Source organism: Paroedura picta, chromosome 7 (genome assembly GCF_049243985.1).
Source record: "Paroedura picta isolate Pp20150507F chromosome 7, Ppicta_v3.0, whole genome shotgun sequence".
Lineage (NCBI taxonomy): Eukaryota > Metazoa > Chordata > Lepidosauria > Squamata > Gekkonidae > Paroedura > Paroedura picta.
Window position 1 is genome coordinate 92,813,795 of NC_135375.1, and position 17,372 is coordinate 92,831,166.

The 17,372-nt window shown below is 46.1% G+C and overlaps 1 protein-coding gene across 1 annotated transcript in view; it reads right to left on the minus strand.

Moving 5' to 3' along the window:
* Positions 1-540: 540 nt before the first annotated feature.
* Positions 541-17,372, minus strand: part of LOC143841291 (uncharacterized) — a 188,566-nt gene continuing 171,734 nt past the window's right edge. The window contains exons 5-7 of the mRNA XM_077345416.1: positions 3,873-3,940; positions 2,218-2,447; positions 541-865 (exon numbers count right to left, since the gene is read on the minus strand). Of these exons, the coding sequence (XP_077201531.1) occupies positions 2,235-2,447; positions 3,873-3,940 (281 nt within the window). The 3' untranslated portion in view covers positions 541-865; positions 2,218-2,234. The remainder of the gene's footprint in view (positions 866-2,217; positions 2,448-3,872; positions 3,941-17,372) is intronic.

Below are 17,372 nucleotides of genomic sequence, written 5' to 3' on the forward strand. Positions count from 1 at the left end.
GTCCCTTCCTGCTCCAAATCCCACCCTCTCCCAGCTTCACCCACAAGGTCTCCAGACATTTCCCAGTCCAGAACTTGCAATACTAGCCAGTTTGTTGTAGTGGTTAGGAGTGCGGACTTCTAATCTGGCATGCCGGGTTCGATTCTGCACTCCCCCACATGCAGCCAGCTGGGTGACCTTGGGCTCGCCACGACACTGATAAAATTGTTCTGACCGGGCAGTAATATCAGGGCTCTCTCAGCCTCACCCACCCCACAGGGTGTCTGTTGTGGGGAGAGGAAAGGGAAGGCAAATGTAAGCTGCTTTGAGCCTCCTTAGGGTAGGGAAAAGCGGCATATAAGAACCAACTTTTCTTCTTCTTCTAGGAAGGATACTTCTTTTGCCAGCCCCGTACAAATAGATATTTCCCTGCCTAGAGCTGGCAGCTTAAGTATCTGTGCACTGTGTTCTTGTGTGAAACAGGCAGATCCCACTTGGAAATGATTGCTGTAGTACACTAGGAGTACATTATCCAGCACGCATGAAAGGAGCTGTAAAAATGTGAAATTAACTTTATTAGCATTTTTAAAGGGTGGAGAAATTAGCACACTCCTCCGCTTCAGAAATAAACTCTAGGAACAAGTCCATATGCACACCTAGGGATGCACCAACAAGACCAACAAGCAATCTGCAGAAAGATTTGTGCTGGAAACATTTATTAAAATAAACAAATGACAAAACTGAAAATGAGGCCGGGGGGGGGGGGGGGATGAAAACTTGCCAGAAAATCAGAATCCAGTCAACAGGTATCAAGCATGAAGAGAAGCACATCTTTTTCCCAAAGAGCTTGGGCAGGCAACCTGTCGTGAAAGCCTTTCACCTGGGCCTGCAACACAAAGAATAGGTCAGTTCTGTGCCTCGTCAGGCTCCTTTATCACTCAATGGATGCTGCCCTTGCCAGGCACGTTAGAAATACAGTACCCTGTTTCACACAGGAAAATCCAGCTGCAAAAGCACACTGTGAGTGTGTTATCCCATGTGCACGGGATGAGAGAAGAAACAGCATGGCAATTGCATGGGCATTCTCAGAACGCTCTCTTTCCACTCCCCATCACAGCCACCCCATGGACACTTGTATGCCTTTGCCCTGTTGGGTCAGCCCAGGCATCTGCATGGAATTTAGGCTTTGTTTGTTGATTTATTGACCAACACTCCTGGACCAAGCTGGCTCGTGGCGGTTTACAATAAAATCTCCATAAATTAACGTTAAATACAGCTATAAAAGCCCTTGGCAGTGTTATCCTTCTTCGTCCCTCCCAACCCAACATTCTTGTGTGGGTTGAAAATGCCCACCGCCTACACTCCCTGTCCAGCTGGCCTGGGGGGGGGGAGGTGTATCTCCTGCCCTAGGTGTACCCGGCATCATGAGGAGGGACCCAGATCTTCCATGGCCTGGCATCAACCAAGTGCCTGGTGGAAGAGCTCCATCTTGCAGGCCTTGTGGAACTGCGCCAGCCCTGTCAGGGTCTTCAGATCTTCTGGGAGCTCATTCCACCAGGTCGGGGCCAGGACTGAGAAGGCCCTGGCCCTGGTCAAGGCCAGGTGTACCTCCTGTGGGCCAGGGACCACCATAAGATTCAAACTCCATTAATAGGGAGGCATTGAAGATCATCCCTCCGATAGGCATTGAAGATCACCTCTACATTCCTGGCCGTAGGTACAGCCTCAAGCTGTACCCCGTCCAGGACTGGGAGACATACTTCCTGATCCTGTCCTTTTCTGCCCAGCCACAGGGCCTCCATCTTAGAGGGGTTGAGTCTCAGGCGGCTCTGCTTGAACCACCCAAAAACCACTTCCAAACATCTGGCAGATGTTTCCAGGGGAGAGCCAGAAGGCCATCCATCAGCAGATAGAGCAGGATGTCATCCGCATATTGATGACAACCCAGCTGAAATCTCCAGGCACAACTGCCAGAGGGTTCAGGTAGATGAACCCCACAAGGGAGTGCATAGGGGCTCCCTCTCTCCATTGCCTCATTTCCCAGTTCCTTGCACTTTCCCTGCAGTCTCTCCTGTGTCTGAGCTGCGAATGAATCACAAGCAAGGGGTCACAATTTGAAGCTACAATAAATCCTTATGCCTTTTGGCACCTATCTCCAGTGGCTGGCCTGTCTAGATATAGTTGCAACAAATGATACCCTCCCCCATGGTATGTGGAGGTGTTTCCAGTGATGCTTACCAGAAGGCAGATCGACCCTATTCTGCAGCAGGGTTAGCTGGTGCCGGGGGTGGTGCTCCCGGGAATGGTGCTACTGGGAATGGGGCTCCCGGGAATGGTGCTCCAGGGTATGGTTGGAAAAAAGGTGGTTGGCCAGCAGGTGGATAGTATGAATATGGTGGACATGGTGGACATGGGGGACAGTAGCGACTGGGATACCTTCTTTCTTTGCTTTCACTACTGCTGCCAGCCTGGAGGGAGAGAGGAAGAACATCATGCATTAGAGCTTATTGTCGTGTTCCACAATCAATTTCAAAAACATTTCACCCTTTCTGCCATTGTGTTCAGGTTGTCCTCCACATGCAGCCACCTGGGTGACCTTGGGCCAGTCACAGTCCTGATGGTACTGTTCTCACACAGCAGTCCTGTCAGAGCTCTCTCAGCCTCACCTACCTGACAGGGTGTCTGTTGTGGGGAGAAGAAGGGTAGGCAATTGTAAGCTGCTTTGAGGCTCCTTCGGGTAGAGGAAAGCAGGGTACAAAACCCTGCTCTTCTTCTATGGAGCTGTGACACACCCTCCCAAACTTTTAATCTTCAGAGTAGTTTACTGTTTGCTTTACAGTCCCAAAGGTGGCCCACTAGCTGGGTTTTCAGCCCTGACCTGGAAAGCCCAATCTCAAAAATTCTCAGCAGCTAAGCAAAATCTACTAGATCAGATCCTTGTAACTCTACACAGAGCTACCCTTGAAGCTGCTCCAGAAACTAAAGCTGGTCCAGAATGTGGCTGTGTGAGTCCTTACAGGGACACCACAGAGTGCTCTCCCTGCTGCACTGGCTCCAGATATGAGACTGAATCACATTCAAGGTTCTGGGCATGACCCTGAAAACCCAAAATGGTCTGGGGCCATCATACCTGCAGGACCACCTCTCCTTGTACGCTCCCCAAAGGGCATTAAGATCAAGCCAGAAAAATTTGCTTAGGGTCCGTGGCCCCAAGGACATCAGACTGGCCTCAAGTAGAACCAGGGCCTTCTTGGACCTGGCCCCAGCCTGGTGGAAAGGGAGAGTGGGGCCTAGAATGGTTCTGTGGAGCTTGTAAAACAGAACTGCTCCAGCAGGCCATTGCTGAGTTGATCTGGCCTCCTTATCAAAGCCCCAACTGCATATCATTTGGGTCCAATAAGACTTCTCTGCCCCCTCCCTCCTTCCTTTTCACTGAAATTTAGAATATGCAGTTATGGATGGCACTGTTTCTCAATTATGTTTTAGACTCATTTATTGTATGCATTTATATAGTTTATTATTCTGCATGCTTTTATTGCGATGTACCCTGCTCTGAGTACAAAGAGACAGGGTAGGTAATAAATGCAATTAATACTACTAATACTAATACTAATACTAATACTAATACTAATACTAATACTAATACTAATACTAATACTAATACTAATACTAATACTAATACTAATACTAATACTAATACTAATACTAATACTAAATAAAGAGTCAGCCCTGGCTAGTATTTGGATGGGAGACCTCCAAGGAAGACCAGGGTCATGACATGGAGGCAGGCAATGGCAAATCACCTCTGAACACCTTTTGCCTTGAAGACCCCTAACTCAGCTGTGTCTTGACCACCACCACCTTAGAAATTAAATAGGATTCTTAAGGACTACCTCAAAAGGAACTGTGATGGCCAAAATGCAGGCAAGTACAAAGAGCGTCTTCATTCTTCTGGGTAAATCTGTAAAAAATGACAAGCATGAAAACATTCATGGAGTCCCAAATAAAAATGTTCATAAATGAAAAGTTATCCCTCTCCCAACCAACCCAGTGTGGAATAATCTATGATCAGACTGTATATTCAGAGGCTATAAATCATCACAATCAATCCATTTTATTTACAGTCATAGACCAACCAATAGAACACATAAAATTACAGATATAAAATCAATTATGAATGGATAAAAACAAAGAAATAAGAACAATTGTATATGGATCCAGTATAAAACTATTAGGGTGTAGGGTTGGTCCAGCTCTGCTTTATTTTTATAGCTACCCAAGCAAATTTAGCAATAATTTTTGTTAGGTCTTTATTTGTGTCTCGACAATATTAGCTTAAATCATCACAAAAAACAACTGAAGGAACAGTAAAACACAACCCACTAAAACACAGATCAGTATTCTATTTTACCTGCTTTTCCCACGATAAGAAGAACGTTTCTCTCTGGAGCCGATGCAGAAATCGGCGTTTGCATCAGTTATATATCTCCTGGAACCACCCAGGATTAGGCGGGGTGTCCCACAAATAATCTCCCTAGGATTACGACATTTTGCCTTAATCTTTTCTAAAGATAACTACAATAGCCTTTGATATCTTCAAATATTTCAGTCAATGTGATCATTGTTGTGTTGCCAGTACAACAGTGCACACAGGTGTGCTGGAGGCGCCTACAGGGTTCCCGCTCATCCAAGATAAGGACAAAGGGATGAATCTCTTTTGTCCAGAAGATATTTCCCATCACAGCAAAGCTCCTTGCCATCTTTGATTTTATTTGGTGGGAAATCAAGTAGCCGTCGCTTTGAGGCCATCCATTGACACCCACCTCTGTACCTGGTTGGGTCTGTGTTTGCCCAGTGTGTTGTGCTTCTCTCTGCAGCCTCCCGCCATGCCTGGGTGAGAAGAGGAAGGAGAGCTGCCAATATTAGGCGGGAGAAGAACCATGGCGATATGCTATATTAGAGCATTCTTTAATATGCTCCAACTCTCTCACACACAGAAACACAGAAATGTAGTAACGAAGAAGAGGGGCTGCTAGGAGACAATCGGCAGGGAACAGAGATTACACTGTGGGAGCAGGGGCCAGAACAGACGCTGCACGTTTGAGAGTGTTGGGTTGGGGAAACTTCTTATTTTGGATTGCCATTTGCTCATCCACCCACAGCTGACAGACTCCTACCCTTGACCTCATTCTTCCATCCTCAAGAAACGGATGAGTGGGAGAGAAGGAATGGCCAGAAAACAGCCTCTCGGGTACATCCGAGGAATTTCCCTAAGTCTCTTTGGAACGTATTCTCAATCTGAATTCTAGCATCTGGAAGCAAAATTAGTGGAAGGCCCTCAGCCTCAATGCCCTGTTGTAGGCCCTCTAGAGCAGGAATTCCCAGCCAGGGGTCTGTGGACACCAGGGGGTCCATGAGAACTCTGGAGGGGATCTGCTGCCTTTCCTCTTCTACCTTAATGGACTTGGCCACAAATTAGGAAATTGGCCACTTCCACATGGAGGGCTTGGTGGGTAGTCCATGGGTGTAAAAATCGGGGGGGGGGAGGTCACTTGTGGCATGGTTTGGGTTGGGGGGGGCTCCAGGCTGTCTTCTCAGCTCCTGCCCTTCTTTCCAGCCTATATGAGGCAGAACCACCATAGGAGTAGCAAAGGCAGGGAAGGGAAGGGAAGGAAGGCAAAGGATGGGGGTGATGATGTCACTTCTGGTGGCATGGCAGGGAGGTATGGCCAGTTGATGTCACTTCCCGAGGTCCTCAAAGTCTGAACACTTATTTCAGAGGCTCTTCCACAGTCAAAAGGTTGAAAAAGGCTGCTCTAGAGGAACTGGCTGGTCACTGTGTGAGACAAGACTAGATGGGCCACTGGTGTGATCCAGAAGGGCTCTCCTTATGTTCTTATGCATCCCACCATGTACTACAGCTGCCAGTCCCTCTTTCTCAGCCCAATCTACTTGACAATATTGCCCACTGTCCTGAGCGCCTTCAGCACTGTCACTGGACTTGCTCAGAGCCTTCCTTCTTTTCTCATTCCAGCCACAAATGCAGAGAAGTCGATGAGTGAGGAGGACACAGGGGCACTGAAGACTCCCATGCCATTCCACAGGAGAGCTAGGGTCACAGGGAAAGAAGGAACCAAAGAGCCACTGGGAGTGCTGATTCCTCATTTGACCCACCTGGCTTGACCGCATTTAGTTTCTTAGTAGAAACTAAATGTCCTTACGTTAGCCTTTTGCACTTGGGGTATGCATGCCAATGCTTATAAGCGAAAGTTACACAATCCAGAGGTCATTCTCTGAGTTAACTATCCAGCCTTGATGACAACTGTGAATTTCCTTATTCCTATAAACCAAGTACTATAATTTGCTCTGCTTAAAAGCCAGTTTTGAATCAATACAGTATTGAACTCTGTGGGTTTGTTACTCTGCCCTTTGTCGTCAAGCCCTGTGTTGGCTGTATTAGGAAAAGAACACAAGGAGTAAGAAGGATTGTTTTCACCACAAAGAATGAGAGAGACAGCCGCACCTTCTTTCTCACTTGTAGAAAGCATTTTTGGGTTGACTGGGGGGACACTGCTTGCAATTGGGACACTAATTGCAATTCAAACAGAGGGGAGAACTCCTATATTCACCTCAGCTGCAACTTCCAGGGCTGGATTCTATGAAGAAGAAGAAGAAGAAGAAGAAGAAGAAGAAGAAGAAGAAGAAGAAGAAGAAGAAGAAGAAGAAGAAGAAGAAGAAGAGTTGGTTCTTACATGCTGCTTTTCCCTACCCAAAGGAGGCTCAAAGTGGCTTACAGTCGCCTTCCCTTTCCTCTCCCCACAACACCCTGTGGGGTGGGTGAGGCTGAGAGAACCCCGATATCACTGCTCGGTCAGAACAGCTTTATCAGTGCCCAAGGTCACCCAGCTGGTTGCATGTGGGGGAGCGCAGAATCAAACCTGTCATGCCAGATTAGAAGTCCGCACTCCTAACCACTACACCAAACTATGCCATGGAGAGAAGTTTCCCTGCTAAGCCTTTTGCTTCAGCAACTGGAGAACAGCTGAGAAGAGACAGCTGAATTTTTTGTACCCTGCATTTGACCTGTACTCTTCCTGCATGGCTAAGTGACAGCCTTTCAAATACTAAAAGAGAGCAATCATGTCCCCTTTCAACCTCCTCTTCTCCTGAAGGAGTCTCAAAGCAATCTCAAAGCCTTCTCTTCCTCTCCCCACATGAGACACCCTGTGAGGCAGGTGGGGTTGAGAAAGCTCTGAGGAATCCAGCTGGCTGTGTGTGGAGGAGTGGGGAATTGAACCTGTATCTCCAGATTAGAGGCCACCACTCTTAACCACATTGGATGGAGGTCCCATTCACAGCGGGAAAGTGGCAACAGGATCAGAAGCACCTGCGCATGAACTTTGCAGTGCATTGTGTAACTATGTGGCAAATTACTTTGAAAGCTGAGGATTGTCATCTTCCTTCTGTATCCAGAGATAACAGGTTGGATTGTGTTAGTTGGCTGAGATTTAAAGCTTTTGTGGGTCCATGTGCACAATAAGTCAGTGACTCATCCAAAGGACTGTGTTTAAAATATCTTCTCTGGTACATGTGCCCCAGAAGCTTTCAAGAGAAGGGTGGGTCACCAATCATCTCTAGATTAAGCCACATCATCTTTGTGACTCTGAGTTGATGGTGGAATTACCTTTTGATCATGTCCCTACCACCTTCCCAGGCAGGGGAGGACAAAAGGTCTGCAAAGATGTGGAAATAGCAAGACAACGTAGGAAGATATGGGGTTGCGGTTAAGACAGTTGGCCTAGGATCTGGGAGGACTTTGGTTTGAATCACCACTAATGCTATAGAAGGTTCCTGGGTGACTTCGGGCCATCACATTATCTCAGCCTCACCTACCCCACAGGATTGTCATGAGGACAAAATGTCGTCACTGGCTGACCCTGCACTTTCTTTGTTTATTCCGTTGTGGATCCTGCTGAATTCAAATTGATTTGAACTTGGTTCTTCCTCTATCCCCCCCCCATTGAAACAGAGAGTGGATACACACTTTTCTTGGATGCTTTAGGATGCTTTGGTCTGATCCTGTGTTGAGCAGGGGGTTGGACTAGATGGCCTGCATGGACCCTTCCAACTCTATGATTATATGGTCCTAACATGAGGAAATTAGTATCCTATGCATTTACATATCTTTTATCATATGTGTAAGTGAATACAACATGAGAATGAGAAACAATTATGAGTTTATACAGTTATAATATATAACTTATAATAGAACTGGATGAAAACAATTTTTGAAAATGTTATCGGGTTTATAACAAACTATGAAAATATAAGTAAGTCACACTAGCAATCAAGTCAGGCTGCAAAACAATTCTTTCCTACTTTTTCACCTATGCATTTTAGCCATGCTCCTGAGCCAAACATAGGTGTTCTCAGGTGCATGAAAGCATAATATGAAGAGCCTTAGAAATTCCATTCATTTGTACTTTTATATCAAATTCATTCTTTCTGTATTTTTTAAATTAACATTTAACAGGATGGAGGAGTCTAGAGCATCAACAATTTCCCGTCACCATGGATTATTTTTCTTTACCAGATATTTCCTTTTTTGTTTTTGTTTTTTGCACTAAATTGACATTACTTAAATCAGGCTTTTTCAACCAGGGTTTTGTGAAACAATTGGTGATATCCCCAATTTGCTCTTCATACTGTGGCAAGCCACGAGGTATTGGGTGCAACAGGGGAGGACCTCTATTGTTTGTATAGTTATTTGTTTGCATTGGCCTCAACAAGAAGCCTGGCAGAAGAGCTCCGCCTTGCAGGCCCTACTGAGTTAGTTCCATTAGGGTTGTGATGTTCTCAGGAACCTCATTCCACCAGGCTAGGGCCAGGACTGAAAAGGCCCTGGCCCTGGTCGAGGCCAGTCTTTTGGGCCTGGGATTACCATGCAATTTATTTTATTTATTTATTTATAATTGGATTTATATACCGCCGTTCGCCAAAAGGTCTCACGGCGGTTCACAATAAGATATAAAATCAAAGTAAAATCACATAAAATCCCACAAATACCCCATTATTACAATAAAAGATAGCATTCTATTCTATAACTTTCCCCACTTTCCCCACTTGTTTACTGGTAATGTGGCTTAAACTAGAGACAATGAGTGCCATTCCCTTCTCCAGAAAGTTCTTGGACATAAGCATCAAAGTAAATATTAGGAATGTAGTCCATTTGGTGACTCACTGATTTACTGGGCAAAAACTTTTTAATTTCTGCAAAGTAATACAATTTAATACTTGACAGGGAAAGAAGATTATGACATTCAAGTTTAGGTCTTCTTTCTTTTAGCTGGTGATTGGTGGAACAGGTTGTCCTTTCAGCCAATACACTGCTGTAGCTTCTGCTGGATTTATTGCCTTGTTTATAATGTGTTTCCATTCTTGGCGATTGGTGGCAGTAGTTTTGGCCATGTGGATTGTCAGTTGCTGGTTTCAAAGGTCTTCCTCGATTGGTTTGAGCCATGTTTTCTTTGGCACCAGTCATTGGATCTTCCATTCCGTTGGTTGTTCTTGCCAGAGGAGTTTATGAGGCATCTGGTGGTGTTCATTTTGCAGCCATGGCCAAACCACTGCAGTCTGCACTTTTGGACTCATTCTTTAATTTGTGGCTGGTTGTCACATTTTGTCCGAATTGTGTTGTTTCGATTATGATCACATAGAGAGTCAGCCAGAATCTGCTGCAGGCATCACATTTGGTGGGTCTCGAGTTTGTTTATGTCAGGTTTTAGTAAAGTCCATGTTTCTGATCGATATAGCAGGATTAGTGTCTGGAAGAGACACACTTTGGTCTTGAGAGAGATGTTTGTCTTCTTCCAGAAGCACCATTTGAGTGTGGCAAATGCTTTGGTTGCTTGGCCAATCCTATTGTGGGCTTCAGTGGTAGATGCACCAGTGAGCCTAAGTATTTAAATTCTTTGACTTGCTCAATTTGGGCTCCATTGAGTTATACATTTGTTGGTGATCCATCAGTGGTTATGATTTTGGTTTTGTCCACATTTATTTTTAAGCCGTAAGATTGGGTGATGCAGGCAATGTCACAGAGGCTGTTAACAGCCTCTGCATTTGTATCGGCAAATATGACACTATCATCTTCAAACATTAGATCTGCCACAAAGTTGTCTTGGCCACAGTTTCAGGTCACAGAAATCATTTGCCAATATTTGTACTAGGCCTTGACAAATCCCAGCTGTCAGGTTGCCATGGCACCTAGAAACTTCATTGGGGTGCCTAGCACACTCAACAGTGATTTCATTGTTGTGTCTCTCAGCAATCCGCTATGGAAGTACAAACCTTATTTATCATTTCAGATAAGCGTACGATTTATTGATAAAATAAAAACACATGCACACAAAGTCCTTACTGCTTATTTATGTGTCCACACAACACTGTTCAGTTAATTAATTCATTTATCTGCAAAGGGTCCAATATTCAATTAAACTGTACATTTTAAAGCAATAATGAGACGATGACACATTGGGGAGAGGATTCTTGTTGAGACAACAACCCCCTTATTTATCTATATGCTATAACACTTTTGTCGGAATTTGAATAAAAGTACGAAAAACCGAGAAGAGTTCAGGATACTAGGTTTGTGGAAATGATAATAAGAAAACATGGTCATTAAGTGAAAATATCCCTGAAGGCTGAAAAATTGGTCTGACAACTATATATTTTTTTTGGCTGTTTGCAATTGCTAAAGAAATTGTTCAGGGTCTGAGTCCTGCTTGGGTTGCCATGTCGGGAAACCTCTAGAGATTTGGGAGCGGAACCTGGGGAAGACAGGTACTTTGGAGATTTGGATTGAGCAGCCATTATGTGAGTGGTGTAGTTGTTAGAGTATTGGTCCAAGATTGGGGGGGGACCAGAATTCTAGTCCTCACATAAGCATGAAGTCTATTATGTGACCTGTGGCTAGTCATACACACTTAGCCTAATCGACCTCATAAGGAAGTTGTGGGGACAAGGGACAGTGGATGTTTCCATCCACACATGGACACAAATTCATGAATGGCTATTGACCACTATGATTAGGGCTGTGTGTGCTTGGGAAGCCACAGGAGAAGGGCTTCTGGAGTTCTGGCCCTGCTGGTAGACCTCCTGATGGGCCCTGGCTGCAGTGTGACACAGAGCTTCTATTGTTCTAGCTTGGGTTCCAAATAAAACAAATACTTTCTCTATCTTTGATAGAAACGTCAGAAGCACTTGAGGTACCGTAAGTGACCACTGAACTTCAGCTTTCAGGCAGTGCCACCGTATTTTGACCTTGACTACTAATCCTTTGCAGTGAAAATTAGACTCTTATTTCCTTATTTTTTTGGTTGTCATCTTTTTAATGCAGGAAACACTTGACAGCATAGTACCAATCCAGTGATTCAGCTTTAGCTTCTAAAAAAATCAGATTAAGTTCTTGGGTACTAACAACATTGTATTTGTCATCAGTGGGATTTGGAATGTGGTGGGAAAGGACCGAACCAAGTATGTCTGCTTACTCAAAGAATGTAGAATTGACTAGGAAATAGTTGACATTTTCTAATATAGCTGGCTAGACCTTCATATGGAGTTGCCAACCTCCAGGTGGGACCTGAAGATCTTCCGCTATTACGGTTTACCCCCAGATGACCAAGAGAGAATGGTTGGTTTGCAGGGTGGGTTGGATGGCATTACACCTTGCTGTGGTTGCTTCACTCCACAAAGCCTGCCCTCCCTAGGCTCTACCTCCATTTTATTTTATTATTTATTATCATTTTTCTCCCCCAAATCTCTATGTATTTCCCAATCCAGAACTAGAAGCCCTAACCTCACAGAGGTCTGGGCTCTATCTAAGTTCTGAAACAAGATTTTTTCAGTGGTTGCACTTGGTCTATGGAATGTCCTTCCCCTAAAGTAGGCTTTCATAATCAGGGATTCATGAAATCCTGGGTTTTCTTTTATGGCTCTGGAAGGTTTTCCACAATGGGTGGGGGTTAATTAATTTTAATACATTTTTAAAAAATTGTTAAACATTTATTGGGTGATAACCACATGTAGTATAATCAATACATGACCCCCCCAATAGCCAATGATGGGCCTGGAGGGGGTGGGAAGGGGAGGAACCCTAAGTGGGCGTGTCCACAGCTATATTCCCCAACCATATTCTGCACAATCGCACCACTTCTGGGATTTCTCAAAGCCTGAAAAATATTACAGAGGTAAAAAAGTTGAGAAAGGCTGCCCTAGAGACTTGTCTGTAATCTCTGTTAGGCATCAGGCTAAAGCCTAGGCCATCCATTTCAGCTGAGCCAGAAGCAGAAAAGTAGCCAATACAATTGATGATGCTCTGGGATGTTCAGAATGGCTGATCACTGGTAGGCATCTTGCCACTTCCTTTTGTACCAGCTGAAGCTTCCAAGACATTTTGATGGGTAGCACCATGCAGAACACATTACAGCAGTCCAGCCCAGATCATCCTGGCTAGATCCACACAGTCCAAATAAAGGGATGGATTGTAAGCAAAATGTAACCGAAAGAAGGCAGGTATAACAATACCAACTTAATTATCAAGAATATCCCTCCGAGCTCTTAATGATCTGCCAAAGAATGTTTAGCCTCATTTCTGTCTAGTAGATCAACACCAGTCATACCCTTTGCCTTCCCAGCCAGCATGGCCTCTACCTGGGCTGAATCTGCACAGAGCTTTTATTCCAATTCCAGGTTGATTAAATCCCTGCTGTCTACATTGAAAGTGATTTTCATTTTGATTTGGGGCAATTTAAATTTTCCATCTGCAACCAATCTGATTGAGCCACGGTGACCCTATCTTTCCCCCATGATAACCAGGAGCGGAGAAAATTCGGTATAATTGATCGAGCTGCTTTGAGGGATCCCAGAATAAAAGTGCAGATCTGTGTTTTGCTGGAATAACATCCTCCCTGCTGAGGTAGAGAAGCAATCTGTCCCTGATTGGCTGTGTACCAGTTCTAAGACTTCCTAGTTCCTGGTTGCAAGATTTTTCTCCCAAGATTTATTTTTAAAGGTTTAAGGTGACTGTGCTCCAGAATCCCAGACTTCTCTCAGCAGAGATTTGCCTCATTCTGTGAGAGGCTGCTGCTGCTGGCTCGGCTCCCCCTGCCTGCCTGCCTGTCTGCCTGCCAGCCTGCCTGCCTACAAGCTCACTCCTTTAGGAAGGGAAAGAGGTGAGCAGCCTCATGCTCAATTGCAGAAGAGTTTCTGTTTCAAGTCGGAGGGGTGGGACAAAGCACAAAGACTCGATCTGAATTCAGCAGGATTAACAGCAGAAAAAAAAGTAAGTGCAGAATCAGCCCTGGTGTGGATTAAGCTTCAGTTTGCTAACCCTCAAGGGCCTAGTCTGCACATCTTTAAACAGCCCCGTGGCGCAGAGCGCCACGGACTGAATAAAGCAGTAAGGGCTGTGTGGGAGGAGTTAGGGTGGGCCCTGTCCCGGATAAAAACTCGGAGGGGCTAATCAGGAGCCGCAAAGCGGCTCCTGATTGGCCCCTCCGAGTGTCCATCCCGCCCCAAGCAGCCAATGGGGAGCCGCGCAAAGCGCGGCTCCCCATTGGCTGCTTCACCCGCCCAGGGAATATGGTGGAACGGCCTCGCCGCGTCGGAGACGCGGCGAGGACCCACCGCCGGCCGGGAGAAGGCTCCAGAGAGCCTCGGGTGGGGGGTGGGCCGGGAAGCCTTCTCTCGGCTGCTCCGCCAGCCGGGAGAAGGCTCCAGAGAGCCTCGGGTGGGGGGTGGGCCGGGAAGCCTTCTCTCGGCCGCTCCGCCCGCACCGCACCCAGCCCTCGCCACCCGTCCACTGCGCCATGGCTGCAGATGCCTTCCTCGCCTCCTTCTGGCCGCCGCTGCTGTGCCCCAGGTTAGTTACGCCGCGTTACACTCTCCGACGCCTACTGTGCCACCAGCACCCCCGTGCCTCTCTTCCGCCTGACTCCCCGCCCACACAGACCCCTTTCTCCATCGCCGTGCCCTTGCCTGAGCCCTCCTAGCGCCCATTTTATTACTCTTTAAAATGGGCTTAGAATCTAGTAAGAGATAATGCACTTTCAATGCACTTTAGAAGTAGATTTTCCTGTTCCGCACAGGAAAATCCAGCCGCGAAAGCACATTGAAAGTGCATTATCTATTGTATGCAGACTAGGAGTGGACCGCAGACTCAAGAAAATGGCCCAGGGCCATTCAGGGCCACTCAAGAAAATGGCCCAGGGCCTTCCAAGCTGCTTCTAGAGGCCTGGATAATGATGTAATAAAGTTGGGTGTTGTTTGCATATTGGTGCCAACCCACAGATTAAAGTGCATTGGGGATACAGTGGACCCATAGAACACCCCAGGCATCAGGACCTACCTAGCTGAGCCTGCCTCTTTGCTTCCTATGGGCAATTAAAGGGGAAAAACAACAGAGGGCTGTTCCTTTTATCCGAAATGATGACTGTAATCAACCCTTCCATCAGCAGAGGCTTCTGATGGTCACAGGTGTTTCTCACCTTTCCTCTGGGAAAGTTTGTGTCTGGGGTTGTGGGATAGGTGTGTCCTAGTAAACGTACAGTTATAATAGCCATAATTTGCAATGTCTCACCCATCTGCACAGTTCTGTTGAGGAAAGAAGGGAAGGGAGTATTTTCTCCCTCTTTTCCCTACACTATAGAGAAGAGACAGGCAAACATGCCCTTCTGCTTCTAAGGAAACCAGGGGTGGGAGGAAGATTCTGCTTCTAAACAAGCAAATGAACATAAAGGCTCATGGGTCAGGGGAATGTAATCCTGATCCACTCTTTGCTTGAAGACTTTCTCCTCACAGTCCGGTTCACCTTCAGTATCTCAGCTTGGCTGGAGTAGAATTTTGAGAGCTCCAGAGACCAGCAGGGTATGGTGGAGAAGCAACACCAAGAACATCTCACTCACATAACTCATAAATTTTGTTCCACTCCAAGACTGAGGAACATGGGAAAGAAACAAAAAAGCGCCTTCTTGTGCCAGTCAGAATTTCTCAGGCCTGCTTGTTGTAGAGCTGGGAATTTTAATTGCCTCCAGCCCTTAGAAATTTGGGACAAAGTCTCCCTACAGGAGGTTTATAGTGGGAACGGAGAGTATGCCTGCCCACACATGCTTTCTTTTCACAGCTTGGAAAAGAAGCTAGCTTCATTCTCCTCCATCTGAGACTGGACCCATTCTTGGCCTCTGCCACCTCACCACCACCACTGCTCTCACCACTAATATGTCCCTGAGGACATATTATCTCCCCCCATGGGACCACAAAGGAGGCAGAAACAGGTGAGGCAGAGGCCCCCTCCTCCTTCGTTACTTCTGACACATTCTTGTCTAGGGGCTTTTTAAAACAGTGAGCTTGGTTGATGGAGCTCTTTAAGGACATTCAGAGTGACACCTCTTTTCACTTTGGGTCCACTCTTCCCCCAGTCTCACTGCGACCACCACAGTTGTGCTCTCTTAGTGCCCCACAAATCCTGAGAATTATTCTTAGAGTTAGCTCAGGATGTCGGCATTAAGAGATATTATTGTGTATAGCTAGCAATACTTTGGCCACCTCATGAGAAGGAAGGACTCCCTGGAGAAGAGCCTATTGCTGGGAATGATTGAGGGCAAAAGAAGAAGGGGACGACAGAGAATGAGGTTGCTGGAGGGAGTCACTGAAGTAGTTGGTGCAAACTTAAATGGACTCTGGGGAATGGTAGACGACAGGAAGGCCCGGAGGATCATTGTCCATGGGGTCACGATGGGTTGGACACGCCTTTGCAACTAACAAAGCAATACACAGATTTTTTTTCTCCTCCTAGACCCTAGTCCAGAGGTCCCAACCTTTCTGAGGCAGTGGGCACTTTTGGAATATGACACAAAATGGCTGCCACAAAATGGCTGCCACAAAATGGCTGACGAATGAGGTGGAACTAACCACAAAATGGCTACCACAGCTTACTTTTGGTCACACAATGAAGATCCTTGTGCTGGGGTGGCCAATGCAGCTGAAGCAACATTTCTTTAACAAGCTACACAGCCAATCAAATCTCCAAAGACCAACCAGAAGCCTTGCTAGGCAAGGCCCCACCTGGGCTAGCCATTTTTCTAAAAACACTTGGCAGGTGCTAGAAATGGTAATAAAGGGTATCGTGGTGTTCTCAGGCACTGCATTAGAGAAGACCCTTGTCAAATATTCTAACCATTACACAACACTAGGATAACAAATCCAGTTCAATATATCAATATGACCAATGAAAGACTGCCTTCCAAATCTGATCAGGACAGCCTGACAACTCTCAAGGAAGAGAGACAGACCCATAAGATTCCTCCTGACCTCAAATGTGAGCTACAATGGATGAGAGGGTATGGAGGCTTTTGGGCTGTGTTTCAGTAAACAATGTTTAATCCCTTGCGGCAGAAACTAACACAAGGCTTGATACTGCGGGCCAGAGCCCCACAGACATAGCATCTAGAGACACAATGAATCAACACTGGCTTCTAAATATGTATCTGAGTATTTAGAGAGTAGAAATGGGGGAAACCAACACTTGTCATCAAGGAGATTTTGACCAGGGTGTGTGTAATTCTCAGCTATGTTTGCCACCTGAAGGAATGTACAGTGGATTGTGTAACATTTACCTCGGTTTGCACACCTGATCACAAGAGCTATGCACAACAAGTAAATTGTGAACTGTGCATGGACATATACATTGGGACTTTGCTCTGTACTAAACATGGAAGCCAAGTTCCATTCAGGCATTGCTAGAATTAGAAAGCCCTCTTTCTAGTCCTTTCTTCACTTAAAACAATGGGAAACACTTCCTGTATAATGTATATGAGTGCCATCAGTCACAACCAAATTATGGCAACCCCAGCAAGGGATTTTCAATGCCAGTGAGAAGTAGGGATGCCAAGCTCCAGGTGGGACCTGGGGAACCCCAGGAGTTGCAGCTCATCTCCAGACTGAAGAGATCACTTCCTTTGGAGAAAATGGCTGTTTTGGAGGGTGGACTCTGCGGCATTGTTCCCCGCTGAGGTTCCCATCCTCCCGAGTCACATCTCCAGGAGGATCCCAGCCTGGATCTAGCAAGTCTGCTCTCTCACCCTCTACCAGTGGGCACAGGGGACCTGGAAACCTTAGTGAGAAGCAAAGGTGGCTTGTGATTGCCTTCCTCTACAGAATCTGCGGGACCGCTTATCAATCTATGACCCCCACAGAGCTCTTTGCTCTGTGGGTATGGATCTGCTGGTTGTCCCGGGCCCCCAGGATATCCACCTGGCCCTGGCCCCAATCTGGTGGAATGAGCTCCCGGAAGAGCTAAGGGCACTGTCAAAATTGTCAGCTTTTTGCAGGACCTGTAA